The 27,748-nt window shown below is 38.0% G+C and overlaps 1 protein-coding gene and 1 long non-coding RNA gene across 2 annotated transcripts; one reads left to right on the forward strand and one right to left on the reverse strand.

Moving 5' to 3' along the window:
* Positions 1-385: 385 nt before the first annotated feature.
* On the reverse strand, positions 386-27,724 carry LOC120719718. Its single transcript, XR_005692740.1, has 2 exons — positions 27,406-27,724; positions 386-3,769 (listed from the first exon to the last, which is right to left on the reverse strand). It is a non-coding gene; the product is annotated as an uncharacterized LOC120719718 (long non-coding RNA).
* On the forward strand, positions 11,061-25,165 carry scn2b (sodium channel, voltage-gated, type II, beta). Its single transcript, XM_040009149.1, has 6 exons — positions 11,061-11,327; positions 18,260-18,420; positions 18,508-18,724; positions 20,726-20,918; positions 21,774-21,830; positions 22,075-25,165. Exons 1-5 carry the CDS (start codon positions 11,252-11,254, stop codon positions 21,781-21,783), a joined length of 657 nt encoding a protein of 218 aa, XP_039865083.1. The 5' UTR covers positions 11,061-11,251; the 3' UTR covers positions 21,784-21,830; positions 22,075-25,165.
* Positions 27,725-27,748: the final 24 nt, after the last annotated feature.

The raw sequence follows: 27,748 nt of genomic DNA on the forward strand, positions 1-27,748 counted from the left end.
GTAAGGTCAGTACTTCCACGCTTTAAACGCTGCATGCTCATACTCTCTCCCGCACTCGATATATTATCCATTGTTGATCTGCACACAGCTGTTGTCACGAACATCGCACTCGCTTACGTCACTGTCATGAGACATTCTCGCAAAAAAAATCACAGTTTTAGTAACGCAGTAACGCAGCGTTCCTACGGGAAAGTAACGGTAATCCAATTATCGTTTTTGCAATAGTAATCCCTAACTTTACTCGTTACTTGAAAAAAGTAATCAGATTACAGTAACGCATTGCTGCCCATCTCTGATCATGATGGCATGAAAATTCACCACTTTACCTTTATGAAGGACAGGATCACCTTTCTCCAACTGCAAGACAGTAAGTGCCACAAACTGATCCCAATGACACGATCATAAGAATTTATTGTGATGTTTTACTTCACTTAAAAGGCTTCTACAGTGTCAGCCAAAGCCACTTCAAACTCAGCAGTTAACCGCAATTTGAACTCTTGAAGACAACAAGTCAATAAATCTGCAAAGACATGTTCAGTGAAGGAAACTGGCAGCTGTACTTTTTGTCACCTTGACAGATGAATGACACGTCTCCTTGTTATCCCTCTGAACGTCTTTTACTTTTATCAGCTTCGTACCTCTATCTTATCCCCTGTACCTCTGTTGTCAATTGTCTTTATTTCCGTCTCTTGCACCGAGTCTCACTCGTATTCTACATCTAACTCTAATGAATTCTTCCTGGTACATTTAATTTTTTTTTCTTCCCAGCTGCCCTCTTTTTATTCCTCTTGATATCTTCTTTGTGTTTTTGTCCTCACATCTGTTTGGTTAGTTGAGGACGTGGTACAGCGTCGTGTCTCAGGCCACTGGAGGACTTTTAGAAGTCAGCAAGAGAGAGTCTACGGCGGTCCCCTGGGTTCCTGTGTGCGCACACACACACAAGCAAATTCACACAAATTCAATCACACACCAGTGTTAAGCTCTCAAATTCCCCTCAAAGAGTCTCACTCCCACAAGGCCACAGAGAGAAAAACAAAGAGATGGAATGTTTTCTCTCTATCCTCCCCTTTCCATCTCTTTCTCTCCTACTCTGGCTATAGTCTTCAGTCGTTCTCTGCAGTGCAGTACAAACATGCAGAGTGATCAAAGAGTCTGGGGGTGTCAGAAGCGAGGGACAAAATGGACGTGTGTAGAAGACAAGATAAGAAAAGAAGTTGGGGGAACACAGCTGTCAATCAGACATTCAGTCAAACTCCGTGGAGTTTCTATCCCAGTGGCACACCTGCGGACTTCTGAGCTTACCTGCATGACCATCAGTGTATTAAAGTTGCTACAGTTGTTACCTTTGCTTTGTTTCAAGGTCCATGCTTTGTTCTTTGTTCCTTAAAAATAAAACAAAAATTGTAATTGAATTAAAAAAAAATCTTGTGATAATTAATTAATTAACCTAATTACCATGGTAAAAGGAATGAAGCCACATTTCCCTGTGTCACTGAAGCACAGGTCTATTTGTGCGAAGATAATCTACTGTTAGTATGTGAATCTAGTTGTGTTTACCTTCAAGCCCAACCTTTCGTGAAGTCAAATGAAAAGTATCCATTCATCCATTTTCTTATCTGCTTTTCTAACTTGGGGTCACAAGGAGACTGGAGGTTATCTCAACTGTTTCAGTGTGAAGGATGGGGTACACCCTGGACAGGTTACCAGTAGCTCCCAGGGCTGACACAGAAGGGCAGATAACATCACATGCTCACACCCACAGCTACGGCCAATTTAGAATCACCATTTAATCTAACAAGCATGTCTTTAGGACGACTACAACTTTATACCCTCAGTAAAAAGTGTCTTTTTTTCTCCCTATTTTTAAATATAGCTTAAATGCTGCTACTGGAGATTAATAACCTCAAGAAAATGTGTACGTGTAGGTTTGCTTAGGGGAAAAAATAATAATAATACGGCAATAGTTTTAGTCCCGATCGTTGCTGTGTGAACCGTGGAGTCACAGCGCCCTCTTCTGGATCCAGCTGAAAATAGATGGACACGGTTGAGACGTTCACTGCATTTGTGTATACTCAACTACAGGCAATGCAAAGATCTGGAAGAGTCATACTTATTTTTAACCAAAGACAATTTTATTTTGATCAGCCTTTAATAATTGGAGATAATTACAATAAGTCTGATAAAAATGTGGGGTTTTTTTTGCAACATTTAAGACACAAAAATAATTCTAATAAAAATAAAATGTTAAATTAATACAGAAATGTATTTTTATCCCTATTGTTTTACACAACTAACTGTATTTCAATTAATAACCCTGGTCCTTTTTTCTCTGTCTCCCCCATCTTTTTAGGCTGCAGACAGGAAGACTCTGTCAATTCAGTGGGAATAAGTAGACTGATAAAATCCCAGTGTCTCTGTAGTATGCACTGAGTTTATTAAAAATAGCATTTAAGGTAAAATAGCTTGGGTATTTGGGGTTGGGTTTTATCTGTTTATTATAGTTTTAAAATGAATGGTTTAAAAGAGATTTACCAGTTATGTTCCAAAAAATTGATTCTGTTCATCTGGACGTAGTGTTTTCAGTGGGAAAAATGTCTCGTCACTCTACAAATTTTCACCTTTGCAAATAAATGTGACACAAACTAAAACATATAGATTGTATCATGGTTTAATTTACATTGCATACTTACTGTGTCCTGGGGATCAGGTGTTGGGTTACCTGAAGAAAGGTCAGTCTTTTAGTGGAGATGAAACGCAGGCTGGGTTCGCTCATCCATCCAGAATTGTGTGGTTCAAAACTAATAATAAATATACATGTAGGTGTCTTCTCTCTTTCTCTCTCTTTTTGAGCAGGTTGATACATTTCATTTCATTATAGGCTAATTTGGAAACGTTAACACTACATTAATCCCAGTTATCCATTAGTGAGCTACCCATGTGCAAAATCACTGGTAGGAGAATTAAAAATTGGAGTTTATGCCTCTGTAATGTTATTTACACATATCTAGGGAGGAATTTCACTGGAGCAGCTCAAGAAATACATTTATTATTGACAAATAAACACCCAAGGCTAAATATCTATGGGTTATGTTTTTCTTTTTCCAGATTCTGATTGTCAGTTTTCCTGCAAGGGTGAAAAGTTCCAGTGTGTTCTTTTGTCACAAGGGAAAGAAATAACTTTTGAACTTACAGCTACCTTACCTGTTTAGCAATTTTTAACTGGTTTCAAAGGTGAAAGTGAGAGTAAAGGAGCCTGTGTGTGTGTGCGCGCGTGTGTGTGTATGCGTGCGTGCGTGCGTGCGTGCGTGCGTGCGTGCGTGTGTGTGTGTGTGTCATATGGTCGTGTGGTACTAATAAAACCTTGGAGAAAAAACTATGGTAGATGCAGTTTTGTTCTTGGGTAAGTGTGCTGAGTGCAGCTGCAAGTATAGCTTTTGTCAAAAACAAATTCATTATAAGTGTACAATATACTTTACTTGCCTGCTTTTGTGCCAGAACATTAACATGCATCGATTATAGTGCTTGTTTACTTGTATTATTTATTTCAGTCCTGTGAAAAAAAGTGGATGAATTTCATTTTTAAGACCTAAAAATATTTACTCTGCATACTTTACCAACATCTGAGACTGTTTAGTCTAGTACCTCCACAGATCCCTACCTTTGATGTACATAACACCAGCAACAGCCAGGACAGTGGGGATGCACTCTTGTACAATATCACTGCTGCCTAGCAACAAAAGGCCTCTCTTTATAGCAGCATTTCTTCTCACTGCAGACAGAAAGAGAGAGACAGAAAAAAAAAATTTTTCTTTTACAATTCTGTTTGTTGCTTTAATAGCTTTAGTTTCAAAGGCTCTTTATTTTTTGTAGCTCTGTAAACAAATGTTTGCTACCAATCAATATTGTATGCAACATTTTTCATTCTTCTCTCAAGTATATGTACAGATACTCATGTACGTGTATTCTCGTAAAACCTGAAGTACCGATTCAACTTCCTTACACAAGAAAAAGTGAACAAATAAATGTTCCAAAATGTACTTATTGTTTAAAAATAAAAATGGTTATTTGGGGGACATTCCTTCCAGCTATTTTGTGCAAAGCCAACTGAACCTTGTGCCATATTAACATGATAATAAAATATTAATACAAGGGAATACAAACTTTAATTCAACATAAATTCTAATGTATTTCTTCAGCTTCAACGCAAGCATGAAAATAAATAAATAAATAAGAAACAAAACTAGCTTTATTTGATTTTTCCTGCATTGTAAATGTGACTGCACATCCAAACGGAACAATATACAGCAGTCAGGGCTTCAACCAGTAATGCTAACTTACACCATGAGGCCAACTTGTGGAATTTGAGACGTGGTGAAATCCTAAGACTGGCTGAGGTAGTGCAGCATGGGGAAAACAATCACTCAGAATAAATCATAATCATTTCTGTTGTGAGGTCCAGTAGACTTGTTTGTTTATTTAGCCATAACAGCTCAATAACATCTGCCTATCATGGCCGATTTCCCAAAACTAGACAGTATAAAGCTAGTGTTAATGTAACTGTTTATGTTTATTAAGATCCCCAATAACTGCAGCAATGCAGCAGCTATTCTTCCTTCTTCCTGGCGTTGCAACTCTTTACATTTTAACAATGCATTATAAGACAGACACACATATACAGTGTAACTAAACATATACACAACACAAAACTGCTCCATATAACACAAATTAGGCCTCTTATCAGGATAAGCACTGATAATACAACATTTAATAAACATAAGACTAATGTACTGTCATTACTACAGCACACACGCCCATTTTTCAAATTCATATTACCATTTTTAACACCGGTCAAAAGTCAGACCAAATAAATATTGTTTTAGAAGTTTCTTGTATTATCTGTATTGGTAAAGAACTCCATTCTTCCATAGCCCTGTACAAAACTGTTCTTTTGATTGAACTGGTTCTTGCTTTGGATATTAAAAATATTTTTCCTGTAGTCTGTCTAGTACAGTATTCCTTTCTGTCGATACTTAAATTCAATATTTTATACAAAGTGATGGTGCCTTTGTAACAATAATATTTCTAATAAATACAATTTAAAAAATAAGCAATCTATATTTAACAATTAACCAATTAAGATATTTATGCATTCTTACAATATTTGTGTTATATCCACAACAAAGGATCATTTGTACTGCTTTATTTTGTGCCATTTGCAATTTCATAATCTGCTCCATTGTACTATCAGACCATACTACTGGGTAATAATCAACATTAGACAATCAAAGACCTTACATGGCATTTAACTATTGAAAGACTTTTTCTCATTTTAGCAACAGGACACTTTACTGTCTAAAGTTACACCCAGGATCCTGATCTCACGGACCTGGTTAGCAGGTGCACCATTAATAGAAACCTGCAAAACTGGATTCTTACTAATAGAATGGTTAGAGCCAATTTGCATACTACTGTTCTTAGATACATTCAAAATCTATTTATTATCCACTATCCATTTAACTATTAATTGGATCTATCTTTAACTCTTTTTTAAATGTCATATATATATATATATATATGGTTAAATCACCTGCATACATAGACATCGTTGCCTTATTGAGGACAAATGGCATGTCATTTAAAAAAAATAGTACAAAAGAGTGGTCCAAGATAACTTTCTTGGGGTACTCCACAATCTACAATACTAATGTCTGAATATGGTCCATGTTTCCATACACATAGGGAGAGACAACCATTCGCACCTATGGACAATTTAGAGTTACCAATTAACTTAACCATGGCTCCATGGCTTTGGACTGTGGGAGGAAACTGGAGTCCTGGAGAGAACCCACGCAAATATATAGAGTACATGCAAACTCCACACAGAAAGACCCCGGCCTGATGGTGGGATAGAACTCAGGATCTTCTTGCTGTGAAGCAACAGTGCTAACCACCATATGCTAACCACCGTGCTGCCCATTAAGGACAGCACCGTAACAAATCCATAACATTCTAATTTCTTCAATAGTATTTCATGATTGATTATATCAAAAGCAGCTGTAAAAGCCAGCACTACCACTCCAACTGTTTTCTTCTCTTCTGTACACCTTAACCAATCATTATTCATTTGAGTTAAGGCAGTAGCTAAAGAATACCCTTTTCTATAAGCATCCTGATATTCACTAATTAAATATTCACACTGAAAAAAACATTTATCTGCTCATAATTCTTTCAGTAATCCTTAATAAAACGGGTAATAAACTTATTGGATGACTATTAGACCCACAAAAATGTTATTTACTATTTTCTCGCAGAGGAAAAAAAATACTTCTTACTGCAATTTCCATGCTTGGCATTCTTTCAGTAAAACTTATCATACATTTATGATATGACAAATGGCCAGAGCAGTCGGATTAGCAGTACTTTAATCAGTGTCATGTCAATCCAGTCAATACACAGAGGTTTGTTTTACATCTTTTTAACATATTGTCTGTTGTACTTATATTTACTAGGTTAAAGTTTCTCTTTCGTTTTAGGATTTTCTTTTTAATTAGATATAATACCTGCGTGTCTGTTCTAGGCATATTAATTTTTTTTAGATTATTTAACTTAATTAGAAAATATTCATTGAAATGATTTGCAATATCATTTGGCTTAGATAAAAGCTGACCTCCTGTCTCTATATAGAAAGGCATATCTTTTATGTTTTTGACAATTAAATCCTTTAATATATTCCATATTCTTTTAATCATATTTTTCATCGTTAATCTTATTTTCATAAAATGATTTCTTTTTCTCTCTATTTAACCCAGTAAAAAAAAAATCCTTAATTTAATATATACCTGCCAATCTGATTCATAACCAGATTTGCTGGCTGTTAATTTTCTACCATATGCTCCTTCCCTGTCAAACCAGTACATTTTCTTATTGGTGCATGCTTTTCCACCACCTGCATAAATAATATAGCACTTCAAACTTTGCCAACGGATTTTCAGGGTGTATTTCAGATAAAACTTCTGACCATCATATTTTCTTTAACAATTTTCAAGATAGTTTTATTTAACTACATATCTTTGGATCCTCACTATCATTACTCTATATCCAAATTTTGTTTTCTGATCCAATTCTGTGGGCAAATTCCACTAAATTCTACGTTTTGTCCCTAAATAACTCATTAAAGAGAGACACCATGAAGTCGTTGGGTTGTTCTTTTTCAATATCTATTGGTAGTCTAAACACACATAAATTGAATTTGCTGCTGTGGCTTTTCAAACTTTCAGCCTTTTCTCTCAACTCTTTATTCTCTTTCATGAGTAACTGTTTTGATTTCTCCAACGTATGTTCGCGATCCTTCATGTTTGAGAGAGTTTGTTCTACTTATAAGTTTCTTCTTGCATTCACTCAAATCCTCCTTTATAGAATTAAGCTGGGGCTGTAGTTTTGTCAGTTGCAGCATTTACTTCCTCTCTTATTATATAGCAGATTGATACTAACATTTCTCGCTGCTTCTCACATAAAGAAAATCTCACTTCATGTTTGTTCCTCTTAGTGCTTCCTACACCATGAGGACAACTTGTGAACATTTGCAACACAGTATACTGAAAAAATGATACATAAATGATACACATTTTATGTGCAATGAGCACCAGTGGTGGATACATCAACAGGATTATTATGTATGTGTCACTGGTTCCTCCATGTTTGAACTGTTTTGATATCCAGAAGGCACAATGTATTCAAATAATCTACCCCCCCCCCCTAAAAATTGTCCTTAAGTACAGTAGCAAAATGTCTATACTTCTGATTAAGAGTTAATACAGTGGATAATACTCAGTGCTTAGGCTGCAAAATGCAAAGGATCTCTTAACATAACATCTTAACATCTCCTAATATAGTTTAACAAGGACTTTGAAGAAGATCTGTGTGAGTTTTATACTGCACCTTTCTATGCATCACCACTTTATTGTGCTTTGAAAGACTGCATTGACCCTGGAGATATGTTTTCGTAGGCAGTTTGACCCTGGTAGGTTTTTTCAAGGCAAATGGGTAAAGGGCCAGTCTTAAACAAGAAAACCTCTGTAAAATTCCAATATATATTTCCCAAGATTATGTTATCAGTGTACCAGCTCGGAACTAGGCCCAGGAAGAGTCCTCAAAGGACAGTGCCTGGTGGCTGGGCCTTAGCATATAACTCAGCCCAAAAGAACCTCAACCCTTCTCTCCTTAGGCCCCACCAACTGCATGGGGTTCTGTGCCATGTGGATAGGGTAGTGATCTACCTCATCAGGGTGGCCTACAGTCTTCATTGGATCACTTTGCAAGCAAGTGTGAAGCAGCAACAATGAGAATTAGCATCTCTAAGAGTGAAGCTGAAACAGCTGAAAACATTGCGGCAAAATGTTGAGGAAAAGCACTGAGTTTTTTAAATGGATTAACAATGAGGTGGAGTTGTTGCTGCGAGTAACACAAAAAGTACAAAGTTGGCAAAGCAAGTGAGAGTTAAAGAATTTGAAGAAAAGCTATCTGAAGCATGTACAAACTGATATTAATCTTTAATAGGGCTGTCAAAATTGGGAGCAAACAAAACAACTGCTGTATAATGCCCTCCGCTATCTTAGTTTAATTGGTCACTTCACTGCATCACATGACTAAAATGTGTCATCGTTTTCAAAAAGTCTCAGTTTTCGCTGTCCACACTGCGACACGAAAGCAGCGTTTTCAAATGTATGCGTTTTCGAGTGTTTTCAAAATGCTGCATTTTCCTTGAGCGAAAACGCCGTCTCAGTGTGTATGAAAGGCCACACAGAGAAAAAGATGCGTTTTCAAACGAAAATGCATTAGTGTGGACGTAGCCTTACACTCAAAAAAAGAAAATTGGGTGGTTGTTACATTTACAAAAGTCTAACTTGTCATTTGAACAAAATAATTTCATGTTTCTATGGTGAATGCAATTAAATAATGTTGGATCTGCATGAAATTCAAAAACTTAATTTGTTCTTGTTCAGATGACATGATACAATCTAGGAAGAGCGGTTAGTTGCCTGCACTCACGAAATTCACAAGATCACACGAGATTTCAAATCACAGGAAAATCACTGGGGTTATAAGAGGCAGACAACCATAGCAACATATATGCTGTTGCTATTTATTGTGGTTTAAACTGTCAAGGACAAAAACATAAAGAAAATTCTGCATGAAGCATATAGCTTTCATACTTTTTTATGTTTGGATTGAATAATCATCTTATTGCCCACCTTCTTTGAGTCAATCAGCCATCACTCTGCGTGGTTTAAATCTGTGCTTAGACTCTCATTAGTGAAACCTCATCCAAGTCACTCAGAGCTCCATTTAAGCCTCAATCGTCCCACCACCAATGTCCAGGCTCTTTGGTTCTGCCATGATGGGTCGTCAGACAAACACACATTTCTATGTGTTTTAATGTGTTTTACCCCCAACATCCCAGACTTTTTCCTCAGCCTAATGCATCTCTTTAGCACCAGCAGCACCACCGCAGCGTAAACCATTAACTTACATTAATTCTGTTGAATTAATGTAAGTGATTGATTTACTGTCAGATGGTGCTGGAGTATGTACACAAGCTGCTCTTCAGATTATCTTCTGAAGCAACAGCCAACATCCTGTAAACAGGAAAGTACGGAAATGGCCTGTAAGTATATGGCCTCAGTTGAGGCTTTCTACAAAAGTGCTTTCTATAAGTCTCACTCACCCAATCACATATCTATGCCTAAGTACATTCACACACACACACACACACACACACACACACACACACACACACACACACACACACAAGTAACTGGGGGAGTAACTGATGAAAAAGTAACTGATGAATTGAGTAATCTGGCAGTAGCACTGTCTGCAGGGTAAAAAAAAAGATAACATGTCTGTGTGGTGTTTGGTTACAGTATAACAGTTTCATAAATGGATTGGATAGCAGCAGACTCAGGACATAACTTTTAGTTGACTGTGCTTATACTCTATACATAACTCCCTATTGCTTTGATAAAGATGTTTTTAAGTGCTTTTCTGTTGTAGTCAGCAGGGTTGTTATTATAAACACAGAGTGGCAACCAATCTGCTCTCTTCCTTTCAACCTTTTTCCACTCCTAATGGAACAATGTCCATAACCCACTCCCTCATTATTACCCCCAGGGTTCTTACGCTCTTCTTGTCTAGGCACCCGCTACCCTCCATCTCAGTCTTTGTTTCCCCAAATTTTCTTCTCTTTCCTAAATGCTGACATTATCAATTTCTTCGGAAAGTTGATATTATCTCTGCTGTGAGGAATAAACTGGCTCCTATTTGCATCCATCTCACAGCCATGTCTTCCTCCAGCCCATCTCCCTCGTTCTATCAAACATATGCCACACTTGATGCTGGCCTCTCCAGTTTGTATCCATAGCAGCAGATGACATAGCAGGTGAAAAGATGAGTGAATGTGACCAGGGGGTGTTTGCCTCTTTTATTTCCCAGCATCGTCTCCAGCCTACCACAAAGGTAAGGCTGGATGGAGAAATGGATTAAAGGATGGTCGATTTTTGTTTTATTAATTCATTTATTTTTTGTTTCTCTACATGACCGCTTCTTTTTTTGTGAGGGCAAAACACAATAAAACGCATAAAATAAATACTGACTAAAAAATTTATTTATTTTATGTGTATTTATTTATTTTTCTAATGATAGGCTTCAATTTAAGCTTTGTTATTCATAATAATAAATGATCATAAAAATACGTAACATTTTTTCCTACTGAGCCTACAATCATTTAAATGTCCCTGTCATTTTGATGCATAAGAAATTGAAGTATAAAACGCCAGAGTTAATTTTGCTAAAGTGAAAATTACATGTTTTCCCCACCAAAGTCAGTACATGTATCCAGTAAGAAGAAGAAGAATCGTCGTCCATCTATTTATCCTTGAGCTTACTGCCTTGTTTTACGCTATATTTACCATTTCTGACAAACGGTCTGTGGAGGTCGCATCTGTATGGAGATATCCTCCCTTTTTCACGCTTTCCTTCCTGCCCTCCCTCCTATAGCGTTACCCCCCAAGAACTCGACAACCACGAAATCAACCGTCATAAGGCTACAGACACTGCCAGCCATTTCCTGCCTCTAAAAGAAACACTCTTTTTAGCATTTTAAGGCAAACACGAGCAGGCTTTGTGCTTTTATATTTTACTATATTTTTTATAAAGATATAGGCTTCATTTTTTTTAACAAGAAGGACAGAAAATGTCTTACTCCGCGCAGGAGAGAAGGTCTGGCGTTCAGCTGGTGAGCGCGCTGCTGCTAATGCTCTCGCTCTCCGGTAAGAAACAAAACACCCGAACCGATGCTCTGATACATAGGTACACGATCAAAGGTGCGATGACATTATATTTCCTTATCACTCGTATTTGCGCGTGTGGCTTGTATGGTAACAGAGGGGGTAGATGGGAGGGGTGGAGGGGGGCATTCCTATAATATGAGATAATGTCGCGGGACTGACATCCTTGCATTTACTAGTTTGACAAGGCCATGACAAAAAAAACCACAATACTGTGGTTTTATGCGACCAGTTTAAGCAAAGCGCTGCTTTTTGATCCGTTGTGCTGACTGGGAAACGACCCGTTTGCCCCTCTGTATCTTAATTTAGCCTTTGTTGACAGCTAAAATACTGACCCAATACATCACAGCCCTTAAAGAGGATTATGATGCAGCACACAAAAATAAATATTGGCTTTGTTTGCGCAAGTAATATTAGTACCCAGCAGGTCGCTCAAGTATGGCTCAATGTTGTGAGTGCAGTGAGTGATGGATAGAAATAGGCCTTTAATGGCGTGTTAACGCTGTGGTAATATTACCAGGAGACACTCCTGGCTGTTCAACAACAGATAGACATGATAATTCACAGTAACATTGTGAGCACACCCTACAAGATCCTTACCATCAACAATGTATTAATAAGTAAAGAGGCCCAAATTTTAAGCACATCTTTAGCAGAGATCAGAACAGTGATCTCTTTATTATACCATAATAGAAGCCCCAATATTCCCCCACTGCTACTTATGTTAGTCTCAAATGTGAAATCCAAAATCCCAGCACTGTGTTAAGAAGGTCGGTCTTAGGGACAGCACAGGAAGGAGATGTCATGAAGGATCATATTTCAATAGTGTAAGTTATATTAACCATTTTGCAAATATAGGTAAACTCATAGCAGCATAGTTTTCAATGAAAGCACCCTTTGTTGTTTCACCCTTTTTTATAGCTGAAAATATAGATGCACAAAAGTTAACTATTGCCAGCAAACCTGTTGCCTGACACACCCTCTTTGTGTTTTAGTGTTTGTTTTTTGGCAACGTAAATCCAGTACTAAAGGAAAGAAACGCTGAAACACTCACGCATCCTCTTTGTGTGTGAGTGCGCATTTGTGTTGGGACAAATGCATCTTACATAGGCTCATCAATTTGAGATACCTCATATATCAAAAACAGAACCTCACATTATTAAAAATCTGAACTAAGCAGCTAGCTGCACTGTCATTTAGCAATGCTGATCCACATTTCAGACACAGTACTTGATTAAAACCCTGTTCCCATAAACATATACATATTTTGTGTTACAGTAAAATGTTGTTATGGATTGTGAATTTTAGTTGTCTGGACAAATAATTCTGTAAACATGTGAGTGTAGCATCCTACAGACTTTATTTCTGCAGTTTTTCTTTCTAACACAATTCCTTCTGTCCATCAGTGTCACTTTACTCATCACCTGCACCATTTCAGTTCTCACAGAGAGGCACTAGAGGGCAGCAGCACAATGACACGAGGAGGCATGTAATAACAGTGCACTGCCTTAAAACATGGCAAGCTTAAGTACAGACGTTTCAGGTTATCACAGCTGAATCCTTACAGTAATTCGGAGTGGTGGAAATTTAATTTGTTTATTTAAATGACAAATGTTTGAAACAGAAAAGACTTTAAACACGACTGTATTATGTGAGATGTTAACATCATTATTGTCATAGGCACTGTGGGTTAGTTGATTTCCAAACAGGGCAGCTTAACACCCCAGTGCTTTTCACTCTCATTGGTAGTCACTTCAGTCTTCAGTTGAGAAAAGTTTATTTCGCATCCTGCCCATTTCCTATCATCCGCAGTTATGGGAATGATGGGAAATGGGCAGTAGTCACTTCACGCTTTGTGTAGTCTCAGAGATGATATTCCTGTGATTTGCTTCCAGTGTGTATGTAGCTTACCACCAGTCATGATATCTGAGTCAAATGTAATAGTAGTCAAGAAGAAGAAAAATGAAGAAGTTCTGTGGCAGATGGGAGTTTGGTAACTGTAGCAGAAAGTTGGACTGTTGGAAGATATTTGACAAGTACTTTGGAAAGCCATGCGCAGCTCCACTTTGCTGTTTTGCAGAGGAAGGGTGTCCAAGTGTCTTTATGTATGGTGTATACTTTGGCAAGAGAAAACTGGGGACACAGTTATGATTCCTAGCACAGGAGCAAACTGGAACTGTTAAACAAATTATTTTTACCTTAGTATATTTTGGAATAGTACAGCTGTTATTTAGAGGTAGTAATGAACAATTTCAAAGTCATTGTCCTGGTGGACATGATCCTTTACAAAGGTTGCTAATACCTTGCTTGGTTGGTTAATAACCAGTAATAATTGGTACTTTGTAGTAGGGCTGCACGATTAATCGTTAGAAAATCGCGATCTCGATTCATACTTATGTGCGATCTCATTTCCAAATGACAACGATTAAAAAAAAAAAAAAAAGACGACGACGACGATTGTACCGCATTTTGATCCGGGACGTAATCTGCATGAAAACAAGCGCTCACTGTTCCTGCTCAACAAATGACAAGGGCGGAGCCTTATACCACGTGATACAGAAGCTGTACCGTGTGATGCTAAAATTAGCAGGGAAAAACAACGGAGAGCACGTCAGGGATGACGAGAAAGTGACAGGAGAAAATCCGTCCCGGTCAACCACCCAAACATCAATAACGGGAACCTTATACAGCGCTTCCCTATACCCGTCGAACTCCCGCAGGCACAAAGAAATTACGGAGGCTATTACTTATCACCTGACCAAAGATATGGCTCCCATCAACACTGTGCAAAACGAGGGATTTAGGAGAATGATCAACACCCTAGACAAACGCTACACAGTGCCGTCCCGCAACTATTTTTCTATTGTTGCACTACCTGCTCTATACACGCAGTGTCGAGCAACGGTGGAGACGGAATTTCAAGCAGTACAACATTTTGCGGCAACAACAAAACGTGAGACATTTGTTGTTTTTATGTTTATTTATTGTTTTTATGTTCAGTCTCAACTGTTACGAAGTTGATGTGCAGTTAATAAGCGCAATAAATATTTATACTGGAAAAGAGAATCGTGAGAGAATCGTGATCTCAATTCTAAGCCAAAAAATCGTGATTCTCATTTTATGCAAAATCGTGCAGCCCTACTTTGTAGTACCAATACCAATAAGTGATACTTAGTTTGTTATAAAAAATCTTCCACATAAAAACTTGAGTGAACATGTGCAAACTTTTGTGGTTTTGCTGAAAGATTGTGAGGCTGCTGAGCGTTTTAATATCTGTAAAGTGTACCATAAAACATCCAGACTTTGTGACTCTACTATAAGTACACTTGGTTGTCAATAATGCATAAAGGGTGAAGGAAGTCAGAGAACATGGCGTACTTTTTAAAGCTTCCTCCTTAAACTTCCTCCATTTTCGTGTCTTGTTTTCAGTCTAAAGGAGAAGTCTAAGGCTAAAACACTAAAATAAAAGAAGATCAATAAAGGCCTGGCTACATCACTGGCTACATCTGTGGTTATTTGTCTCCCATGCGCAAAACTAACTTTTGTGTAACATATCACCCAAGTAGTCTCCATTGTCTTTTTGTGTTATCTTTAAATGAGTTGTGCCGTAATCAGAGAAAATCTGATCGGGCGGGGGGGTTGCTTCTGGCTGCTGCAGTATGCAGAATGTAGTAAGGCTGTCTCCAAGGCAGAGGGCACTAGAGACAGTTCAAGTGAGTCAGAAATTTAAAAGCAGCATGCCAGTGCTGAAATATTATCCACAGAAATGTGTCTGGTTTGTTTAAAAACAAGTGTAACTCTTGACAACAAAACTGATCTCTGCTGCTGGAGCAATATATACAGTTCCCAGTGTTTACTCTCTCCCTTTCCCGCATGCAATCAAGCTTGCAAGTCTCCCAAAACACCAAAAAATCATTTGTTTGTTGGAACATTTTTCACACGCAAAAACAGTACATGCGGTGACACGATCATTGTCCAAGTGGAAGCTAAGTGAATAACAAATACTGTCTTGTCCCAACTTAATCTCACAAATCTCCTGTGCACATAATATAGTGCCCATGGCTTAGAGAAACCAATAAGCACTTCTGAACCAGCAGACACTGTCTGACTGAATGCTGAAGGCAGATTTGGTGTTAAAATATTAGATTTTGTGACAACAACAGAGGTCTTTAGACAGACAGTGTAGGTAAAATGTAAAACCCAATTAGAGTGGGTTATGGACACTTTGTGGTAAACATGGAAGTCAGGCTCTGAGGGATGAGGACGTCAGAGGTCAGAGTCAAACATGAAGTTCATATTAAGCCGCTCCTCAGTAGGCTTAATACCCTAATACTTTTAGGAACTGCACTATTTGGTCTTTTTAAATCAATTAAATTAAAATAAGCTGGGGGGGATGTCATTTTATTTGGAACAACCTCTCAATACTTAACTGAAGCATTTGTGCACTCAAAGCTGTTTTGCTGCTATGTGTACAAGAGACTTTCAGATATTGTGTATTCTGTAAAGTTGCTCTTCAGCGGATTCTTTATTTGAAAGTTTTGTCCATGCTATCCTGCAGAGGCCTAACTGGATTGAGACTTGGAAGCAGAGGAGATTAGTCCAGAGTAGTTCTAAAAGAAAATCATGCTATATGCATACTATCTAGATATATATGTTTTTACAAACCTTTACTGGATTTTATATTTACTGGATAACCAAAGGGCTGTAGTTATTTGGAACACTATGTTGTCTGCGAATCATTTTAGTGTTGCATTAGACTGCTGGCTTTACCCCTTCATAATATTTTTGTTCTATTAAATGAAAATGGATACTTTTTACCAACTTACACATTTATTGTGAAATTGATTTCATTTGCACAATTCAAACCTAAAGAAATAAAGGTATGGAGAGGGAACAATAAGGAGGAGGTAAGAGATCTACCTCACTTTACTTTCTTCTGCACTGACCTTGCATTACAAAGAAGCAATTGAGACAAAAAGAGAAAAAAGGGGGTGGGGGGCTGTGTTAGGGGTTGGAAAGCGGTACAAGGAAGGAGGCAAGAGAGGTGGACAAAGATGGGGGAGAGGGAAATTGGGAGGGGCAGTGAGAGGGAGGAGTCACATGAGGGTTCTTCACTGCAGTATTTCATCTGTTAGCAAGTCTCTGCATCTGCCTCTTTTTTTCCGACTCTCCACAGGACTGCTGAGTCAGCAGGAGCCTATGTCAAACAGTTTCCCTTGTTTTATATCTGAATGTTTACAGCTTCCACTACCAAAGACACATGTATGACGGTAGTCCTTGTATGCGTGTGTATGTGCGGCAAGGACAGCAACGGCTGTTTGAGTGCATTGCTGTTAGCAGTGTAAAGATAGGTCACTACGAAGGGATGACATTGAAACAGCACTGCTAGTGGGGTGGGCTCACTGCTAACACTTTCTTGGAGGATGTGTATGCATGCATGTGTGTGTTTATTAGGGAGATAGGGGTTAAAGCAGGTGCAGTGCTGCTTCACAGCACACCTGACTATGGTGGACTGTGCACATAGAAAATTGTGTGTGTGTGTGTGTGGGTGCGTGTGGTGCAGAGAGGCAGGCCGGTGGAGTGGTGCAGCAGCAGTGGGAAGGGAGCCAGAAACACTCGACTGCAGAGGAGAGAATGGTGCAGAGTCCCATCACACACGCACGCACAAACACACACATACTTACTGAGAGAGAGGCACAGATTCTGTCTGGGGAGTGTGAGCCCATGCTGAGACAGGATGTTAGAGGGGAGGAGGAAACTTGAGGAACCTAAACGATACTTCTGTTTCATTTCATTTTATATTATGTACATTTAAAAGCATTTGGCTTTCATTTGAGAATATCAGAATAGTTGCTTAAATGGCATATACATATATATATATATATATATATATATATATATATATATATATATATATATATATATGCATATACATCTCTGATCGAGAAATCACTCATCTTTGGAAAAGAGAGTTTATTACAGAGAAAATAAAAGCTATACTATACGCTTCTTCTGGGCTATATTCTCAACAGCATATTAAACATATCAGGTCCCCATAAGGAGAATCACGTGTTAACGGCTGTCTAAATGACTCTGGTAAAGTTTGTAGCATGCGTGCTTGTTGTTTTTGTCTGCTTCCACTTGTCTTTGCACTAGGATGATGTTGGCGTAAATGTTCAGTCATATTCATTTTGTTCCCACTAGTGCTGTCAGCGTTAATCTCATTAAAATGACATTAACGCCATAACGCGGCAAATCTCCGTTAACAAGTTACCGCGGATTGCCCCGTGCTTGGACATTACCAATAAGTTTGATGTGTCACATGGCCCTCTTCCTATTGAAAAAACAAAAGTTGTATCCAAGATGGCCGACTTCTAAACGGCCACCATGGTCACCACCCATCTTGAGGAGTTTGCCCCCTCACATATACTAATGTGCCACAAACAGGACTTTGATATCACCAACCATTCCCATTTTATTACGGTGTATCCATTTAAATGGCCAACCCTGTATATATACGAACATAGTTCTCAGCTTTTAATAACGCTAAACCAGTTGATAGCTTTTTTATTTAAATTATGTTGACCATTCTCATAAATTTTTGTATTTTTTTCAAACTTTAAATGGATATAAATTGGTTTAAATGTCCATCCATCCATTTTCTTCCGCTTATCTGGGGCCAGGTCACGGGGGCAGCAGCCTAAGCAGAGAAACCCACACCTCAAATTCCCAGACCAAGCGAGAGACATCATGTCTCTCGCTTGGTCTGGGAGCACCAAGACATTTCCAGGCCAAGTGAGAGATGTAATCTCTCCAGCGTGTCCTGGGTCTGCCCTGGGGCCTCCTTAATGGTTTAAATGTAATGTATTAATCTTAGTACTATCATCACTAATGCTGTTTATTTGTATTCATAGGTTGTTCAAGCATGGACGTAATTGTGGCCAGTAGCATTAATGCACTAAATGGAACAACGGTAAAAATCTCTTGTGTCTTCACTTCCTGCTATAAGATGGATGTTACCAAGTTTGCCATGAATTGGACCTACCAAGAAACACTCAACGATACACAGGAACTGGTAAAATGGATACTTCATTAATTTATAGCAAAGTACTTACATTTTAAATCTCTGAGCCTGTTACAAAAGCTTGCTCTCTTTTCATAGTTTATGACATACTATAAGAAAAGGGGAATGGTGCCTCTTCGATCAGAACGGTTCGGAGAAAGGGTCACGTTTGCTGGGAACCTGGATAAGAATGACCTGTCAATCACTCTATCAAATGTTCAACTGGAGGATGAGGGTATTTACAACTGCTATGTGAGAAACCCCCCAGACCGCATCCAGGGACATGGTATCATACAGCTTAATGTTGTCACAGAACGTAAGATTCTTATTTTAACTTCTGCACACACAAAGTGGGTAACCTTATCCCACTGATCAACTTGTGAAACAAATGCATGTGCGTCAGAATTACATTCCCATTTCACTAAGCATCATTTGGTGCCATTTAACGTCATGCAATATGAAATCATCTCAGAACAACAACAAGTTACAATAACCACAGCACAAAATGTTGTCAGTTTGGAAAATAAAACATAAATATTCAACTACACCAGATTCCTAAAAAATTCCACTTGTCAGTAAGACAAAAAAATAGTATCTCACTACTAGTAGTAGCAGATAGTGAACTATACCACATGCGAGTTTAACTTTATCATAACATTGATCATACTGGGGCTGTTTGCACTGCTTTGACTGCTTTGATTATCCTGTGTAGGATGATCTGCAGCTTTGCTCCTCTCGTATGCTGGGCAGACACTGTGCGATTTTTTCAGTCGCACGATTCAGCTCCTGCTCAAACTGTACTATTGACTCGCAGGGGTTAGAAGTTCGTAGGTCACGATGCAGGTCTCACACTATACCGCCCGATGCTCTGATGCGACCTGAGTGCTCACACTGTGCGTCCATAAAATGAAGGTTATAACAGAAATTCTGTCGCTCGCTCGCTCTCTCTGTCTTTCACTCACACAGACACACCACCACCATCAACTTTGCTAAATTGCTAATGAAAAACATTGATCAGGCAGCTGTGATTGAGTAGCAATGTAGATCCAACTATTTTCACGGTTGTTGTGGTCATGATAATTTTGTGAGGCCACATCGAAAAGGCTCGGGTGAGCTTGAAATAGTTCTACAAGTTGTGCCTCCATCGCTTGTGTCCAGATCACACGCTGCACTGCCGTGCTACGCCGTCTTTTTCGCTGACATTTGTGTTTGCGCGTACGCAGTGTGACAAGCTGCGGTGACACCCTCACGATGGTCGTGAGGGTGTCAAACTTGTTTGAAATCCTCACGACCAAGCGATTGATGATCGGGAGCTGGTCGTGAGGTGTTAATCGCTTCTCGTTACCCCACGTATAATACACCAGTGGTCCCCAACCCCCGGGCCTCGGACCGGTACCGGTCCGTGAGTCGTTTGGTACCGGGCCGCGAGAGTTGAGGCTCAGGTGTGAAATGTATAGTTTTCAGGGTTTTTATTGGTTTTCAGCGTTATTTTGTTATCGTTTTTATCGTTTACTCGGTTTTCCTGGGTCTTTTCACGTGTGTTATGAATAAATCTTATTTTTTTCGGTACCGGTACTAGTTTTATTTTGTTGTATTTATCCGTGACACCTTAAAGGCCGGTCCATGAAAATATTGTCGGGCATAAACCGGTCCGTGGCGCAAAAAAGGTTGGGGACCGCTGTACTACACGATGCACGACGCACGATGAAGGCCAAAATCGGGCCGATCGCCAAAACGGTCGCACGACTCAAAAATCGGCTCAAAATGGGCCAGAAATCTCACAGTGTAAGCCCAGCATTACCTACTTCTGCAAATCTTCATTCAGGGAACGAAGCCACTCTGATGATTTAATGAAATCAACAGCAGATTTTTGAAGATCCAGTGTCAATAAATATATGAAAATGACTCAGCTATGATTGTATCAAAATAATACCATTGACCAAATTTGCAATTTTACCAGTAGCAGTTCTAATTGTATTAGTATTGAGATGAATATTTTTATAGTTTTGCTAAAATTGCTCACAAGCTTGCATGCGATCAAATGACATATATTAATCACATTTAACATACTTTGTATATGTTTGTTTCTCGAGCATGACGATCTCCTGATGATGATGATTCAGCTTTTTTACTTATTAATGACCAACAAGAGGTTGAACTTAGTCCATCAGCATCTCTCACACACACATATGCACTCACATGGACCAACTCAGCAGCACTTTCTTACTTTCCACTCTGTTTAATCAACCCTACAGAGCTTTTAGTCAGCACTTCACTTGTCTACAAAATGCTTAACCCTTTCCTCTCCTTTCCTCAGTCCCACCTCCAAGGGATTCAACCATTGCGGTTGCCATTGGGGCTTCTGTGGGAGGAGCATTAGCACTGCTGATCCTTTCCATGGTAGTTGTGAAATGTCTCCGTCGACACAGGAAACAGGAACTCATTTCAGAGGAAAAAATGGAGGAGGAGGGGAAACTGGAGGCTGAAGGTGTTGCAGAAGAAGGAACCAAGTAAGAGATCTTGGCATAAAAGCATTAACCATCACTTGAAAACTACGAGCAGCACAAACACAGAAAAGTAAAGAAGTTGGATGCCACTTCTCTTACAGCAGCTGTTTTCCTACAACATAGGCTACGTATAAAAAGAGTATTCTGCTATGGCAAATATCACATAGCACACTTAGGAAAAATGTCTGGTACTTTTTTTCTGTTGTTATTATTATTGTTACTGCCATTTTTTTCCAGTTAAGTTCAACTTATAAAGGAAAAAAACAGAACGCCCCATGCTTGGCTCTTCTTGAGCAGAAATGTAGCAAGTGCTTTTATTTAAAAGAAAAAAGAAAGAAGTGCTGGAGTAGTGAACTATGCAATATCCAAGTTTAACTTTATTATAATATAAATAGTACAGAAGCTGTTTTGACCCAAAAACACCAGTGAGTTTGTGCCAGGTGTTGGTTATAGTGCAGGTTTAAGTGTTAACAATGGCCAGGAATGGAAAGAGTTTTGCTGGCACAAAAGAAATAAAATAGCCCTGACAGAACTATGTCTTTGACTTATTCACTTTATCATCATTGAAAACATTGAAAGCTATAATGGACAACAGCAGACACCCTCTCCACACTGGCTGGGCAGACGGCTCCTAAGTCTTTTTAACACCCTCTTTTATCCCCATTTTTAAAATGAGTTAAATATTTTATTTATGTATTTATTTATGGTTATAAATGTATGGATGTGTGCTTTTAAATTGAGATGCTGGATGTTTGAATTTCCCCTTGGTTGTAAATAAAGTACGTAGCTATTTATCTATGTGTCATTCTACTTCAAAGCCAACCTGCTGTCATAATGTTGCATCTCTTTTTGCTACAGGCAACCATAATGGATCATGTGGTTAAACCAGAAGCCTGTGGAGCTCCCAAAACCCTGGTAAATATCTCCTCAGCTAAACAGTTATTTATCCACTGGAAGCCCATTGTCTGCTATGGAGTGTAACTTGACCTGAAGAAAAAAAAGGAAATACAGTTAACTTAAACCTTAGTAATATTAGCTTTCCATCTTACTTGCTACTTAAGAATGTCATTAGCAAGAAATTTAAAGGGATTTGTAATGAACAGAAGACACTATACCTATTGCATTTAAGTAAAAAATGTTACTTTCTCTTGTCTTTCAGACATATCCATCCCTTCTTGAGGATCTATAGTAATCACACCTCTTTATGCTTCCATCCCGTTTGCATGTTTGTGTGTGCGCGGATGTCTAATGCACATATATCTGTTTCTTTGTGTGTGTGTGTGCGTGTGTGTGTGTGTGTGTGTGTATGTGTGTGTGTAGGTGTGTGTGTGTGTGTGTGTGTGTGTGTTGAGGATATTTTTGTATGTCTGAATCAAATGTGTCTATTTCCTCGAAAATATCTGGTAACTTACCCAGTAAATGCATATTGTTTTATTCATAGCTTTAACTCACTGTTAATAACATTAGAGGTTTTTCTTATGACACAGAATGCCATTTTCATAGCATAATATATGGCGGGCTATGGGGCTGGGCGGTATGACTTAAAAAATTATATGAGGGTATATTTTGAATATAGAACTTTAACTAAAAAACTGAATGACAGTGTAATATTTTTGCTGTTACTGTTTGTATAGCTGTAATGTTTTATATTCAATCCCATGCTTTGGGAGAAAAACCTTTAACTGCCTGCAATGAGCTATTGATAAATATAACAGCGGTTGTGGAGATAACACTTCATACATAATGAAAGCTGAAGCTATTTCAACTATCATATGCAGCATGTATATCTGTTGTGGCAGTAAATTGCTGATAACTCCAATGTCTAACACGTCCAATGTTGGGGTTTTGTTTTGAATGGGTTTTTTTTGTTGTTTTTTAACATACATACTGTGAATCTAGTGGGGTATTTTTAAACATTGCCTTAAAGTCTTTTAACTGCCTGTATGGACACCATGTCTTAACATACATTAGATGCACAGCTGGATTTTGCTATTATATAAATATGACCAGTTTTCAGTGAGTAAGCCAAATTATGTTTACACGGAGCTCGAAATCTACTTGTGTCTGAGTCAGAAAGCATTCTCAAACATTCCTAATATCTGGTGAATTTTGACAAAGCAGTTGGTCTGTGCACTCTACAGATTTTTTATTCAGTCAACTTCTCTCAGAAACCAGAAAAACAAGTGCCCCATTAATATTTGTCTTTACACTAGAATACTGCAAATACTTCAAACCATTCAAGATTTCATTATTGCAAATGTTTCAAAATAACAAAATGTTTTTTAGTATCTACACATTTTTGAGCTGCCTCTGTCCTATGTCTTGGCAGTTTGTTATTAATAAATTGAATAACTTAAATGAATAACATGATTACATGAATTGCTTTTCAGAATATGTTATGTAGTTTAGATTCTATACTAATGCAAACAAAATAGCATTCTTTATTCTTTTTTTCTATTTCTTTTTAAAATAATTCTACTGTATGTCATACCGTCCACCCCCATAACAGGAACCTTTCCATTAAGCCTGATACTGTATAGGAATGACTTGGAGTGCCTGAATAGAGAAGTTGCAGTGATAAGCACAGATTTCATTCATTCTCTGTTTTACATACAATTAAAACGTTTTAGTCTTGATGATATCTGTGACTGCACTGCATTATACAGTCATTTGCATATTCCACTCAGGATTCTCAGAAATCCACACAATATAAACACAACTAACACTTTGTAAAAGAACAAAAACATACAAAAGAAAGTTTAAAATGACGGCCACAACATTGAAGAATATTGAGTCTTATAATTTATGTGCCAACTTTTATTGATAGAATCTATTAAAGGTTGTCACAACAGTGACCTACACACAGACAACAGCAATATATTGTACTAATCTCCATCTCCTATATCACGAGCTGGTATAAGTCACAGCTGAAAGCAAATATTTGAATGTTTACATTCCTAACTGACAGAAATCCTGTTTTATAGAAACATAAAAATGGACAAACTGAATCACTGCTTCCCAATTTATACACTTTTTAGAGTGTATATAAAAGCTTAAGAAAAAATGTCTATTAAATAGTTGTAAAGCTTTACATATTCTATTCTAGCTAAGTCTCCAAAGTAATGACTTTACCTCAACAACAGTGTGCAAAACTGTTTGCACCTCAAAACAGTGATACATATTCTAATGTTAATGTAGTGGAGATCATGTGAATATAATGGAAATGGGGAAAAAACATATATAGTGCAGATATTGTAATGATATTAAAACTGTTATAGGGAATGTGTGATTGTGTATTTCACTATTAAGTTGACTAGAGAATCTTGAATGTTTTTAAAATATATATTCTCCTAGTAAAATACTTGATCACTCTTTAATATCAGTCCAGCATGTACACTTTGTTATTGTCAGAATGTCCCATGATGATTCAACTTCAGTTTACTACGATAATGAGACAGCAGTGTCACAAGGTGATGTCTCAGTAACTGTTAAACGGGAGGGTTCCAAATCTGGTGGCTTGGCCTGACCTGGGTTTTGGCTCTGTTAAAAAAAATAATAAAAAAAATAAATTGTGTACAGGTCTATATTTAGGTCTGTTAAGCTCTATGATTTTATCATTTGTTGTCCATTATTATGGATGATGCACTGCATAATTTCATCAAATATTAATGGCACATCTAGTCACTGTAATATGTTCACAACCTTGTGTTGCTCTGTGCTGGTCAATAAAAGCTAAAATTGTCACTTCGTACAATCATGTGCTAAAGAATAATAAAGTGATTACAAAATTTTGAGTTTTTTCATTAGCTTTTTCACATGGTACATGGCCTGTATTTATATAGCGCTTTACTAGTCCCTAAGGACCCCAAAGCGCTTTACATATCCAGTCATCCACCCATTCACACACACATTTCCTGGTACACTGCTGTCTGTGTGTAATCATGCATGTTTAAGTTACAGGGTTTGTTGACCCATAAGGTGATGGCAGATTAACATTTAGGGCAGATTTACTGCAGTTATCACCAGACAGGTTTTATCAGCAATATAGTATATATTGTGGTGTAGTATACTTATTATTCAAAACAGTTTACAGTTAAAAAAAATACTGCTGTTTTCCACCTCAAGCTATGAATTTGCCCTGAATAGTTTCTGTTATATCACTTTACATGTTAGTGGACATCAAGTTATGCTTGCACTGCGCTGCCTCTAAACAAGTGGCAATGTATTTCAAATAAATATATATGAAAATATCAGGTTTTTGTCCTTTTTTAACCATCCATCCATTAGATATACATGTTTGTTCTGATCATTGCAAAAATGCAATATGTTACACATCACTTGGTACCTTTTGGGTTTTTTTTCTTCATTTCATATTTCATTGTCTTACTTATTTACACACCAGAGAAAATTATTTGTTACACTGATTGTTATGTTACTTTCCTGTTACTCCATAACATGAAATGCACTGTCACATTATTACCAGTTGAGCTACTTATTGACTCCCTGGCACAAATCCCAACAATTTGTCTTCTAGTGTTTGTTTGAACACACAGAAAGAAAGTCAGAATTCTGACTTTTTTCTCAGAATTCTGAAAAAAAGAGGCCCCCACTTTTTTATTCCAGTAGCCCGAATCGTCTTCTGTACAGAGCTGAAAATACAAAGCAAAGCTGAAAACCAGCGCGAAGACACTTTAAAGCAATCAACTACAATTCTACACTGTAGAACCATGTACAGGGAGAAATGTAAGCCAATGTGCTACAAGCCTGGCTGCTCATCACTGCTTTTGTTACCTGATAAAGATCAGGCTCTGACTGCTGGGCTGAGGTTGGCATACATTAAATCTGCTTTGATAGCTTCCTGTTAGTATGTTGTGGTATGTGGGATTCTGTTACCATTAGCAAAAATTGGCTAATTCTATTCAAGGCTACCACTAGCAAAATAACATGAGTAGCATAAATTTGGCTAATAGCTAACCTAATTTTATATATATTTATTGTTTTTCAATTTATTGTTTTCTGTGTATTAATAAAGAAAACACTTTCTTTGTGAAATTTTATACTAACAAAGGTATTTGTTTCTTTTCTTCCCACATTGCAAAGCTAGGACATCACAACAAAGTGATTGGTCAGGTGCAATGTTGATCTTGGAACATTATTATGACAATGCAGGATCAACACCAAGATGGGGAAGCGCATTATGCATTATCAAAAATGTTGTGTGATTACAGGAACAAGTAAAAATCAATATAGCACCAGTTGTCACAAGCATGATAAAATAACTCTCGCTTTATGCTGCAGTCTATTTAGAGTCCTGGCATCGCCTCATGTCTTTGCACTGAGTGGAAAACAAAGTCACCAAAGAAAACTGGCAAGGATTCAGACCTACATGCAATTGCCACAGTAGGAACCCCTTTTTCAGAGTCAAAGCTAACCTGTGCTATCAAATCCTTCATCCATTAACACCGCTAACAGCTGTAACCATGTTGCGACTTATAGCATCCCATCATTCACCTCTCTGTCTTTGACAGTATTGCGCAGCATATTTTCTTTTACTACTATGCTATGCCACCAAGTGAGTATCTTTCAACTGTTCCAAGGATCTGTTCTTTACACTATGATAGCTCAAGTACACATTATATGAGCAGTAATTAGTCTCAAAGCTAGAAAGCCAAGCTGTACTCTGATCTCATCCAAGAGGACAAGTTGGAGCTGCTCCACTGAGAATCAATCAGAGGTGACTTTGTTAATGAAGATTAAAGGATGCATTCAGTGTCTTTACTACAACGCAGACAAGAAGCAAACCTACATCAAACCACGCACAGATTGTTTTGATCTATCTTAGACCCAGAAGGCAGTTTCAGTAATACTTCGATTTTGAAATAATGTTTTCAGCTCTGGAAGAGCTTTCATAATGACAACAGTGCAACAAATCTGACACTTCAAACTACAAAGGTGATACAGAAATGTCAGATTAAAAACCATGGTCGAGAAACCAAAAGCACAAGTTTACAGAGAAACAGCTAATAACAGCTGTGTATAGTTTGACAAACATTCCTATGATGTATAATAGGAGATTTAAATGTTCTTGTGAAGTTAATCACACAACATGTGGGACATATAAACCCAAACAAAAATAAAAACTTAAAGACAACAAAATGATGAGTTTAAAGGGTCTGGCTACAGTGCTACTGCACAAAACTTATTTCTGCAAACAGTTTTTATACTTAAACCTTTTAGACACCAAGCTACCATCTTGTTAAAGAGTACTGAGCCAATTATACACAACTTGATATCTGACTTTTAACAATGAGACAATATAATACTGCACAATAAACCTCCAAAACTAATTTTCAGCAAGAGGCCAGCTGAGGTTCATAAAATATCGGCTTTGCCATCTGGTACTTAACATCTCTAACTTTACTGGTAGGTGTGTGAGTGTGCGAATCAAAATGGACAGCACATTTGCTCTTAACTTTTAGACATGACTCACCTTTTGATGAATGCGGATCCGCATCGACAGACAGATGGATAGATAGACATATAAATAACGGGAGCACAAACTGCAGGAACAAAACAAATTTGAAAAAGAAAGCAAAGACAATGAAAGACAAAAAGTCAAGCATGCAGCAACATCTGAAAAGGGCGACAAAGAGAATGGGTGCTGGAGAAGCAGAGACAGATTGACCTGCTCAGGTAAAGAAAAGGAGGAAGGACAGATGAAAAGGAGAGGTGGAGAGAGGCCCACACCTTGTCTTCCTCCACTCAGATGCGTTGTGAAATCTGCTCACTCACCGGCTGGTGCAGAGAGAGAGAGAGAGAGGGTGGGGGGCGGG

This window comes from Simochromis diagramma, unplaced genomic scaffold (assembly GCF_900408965.1).
Source record: "Simochromis diagramma unplaced genomic scaffold, fSimDia1.1 OVJJ01000344.1, whole genome shotgun sequence".
Lineage (NCBI taxonomy): Eukaryota > Metazoa > Chordata > Actinopteri > Cichliformes > Cichlidae > Simochromis > Simochromis diagramma.

Excerpts from the sequence above, each read along its gene's own strand:
- scn2b (XM_040009149.1), top strand. The coding sequence starts at position 11,252 with ATGTCTTACTCCGCGCAGGAGAGAAGGTCTGGCGTTCAGCTGGTGAGC. Across the intron at positions 18,421-18,507 it reads TCAACGATACACAGGAACTG|TTTATGACATACTATAAGAA; the intron begins GTAAAATGGATA and ends CTCTTTTCATAG. Across the intron at positions 18,725-20,725 it reads GCTTAATGTTGTCACAGAAC|TCCCACCTCCAAGGGATTCA; the intron begins GTAAGATTCTTA and ends TCCTTTCCTCAG.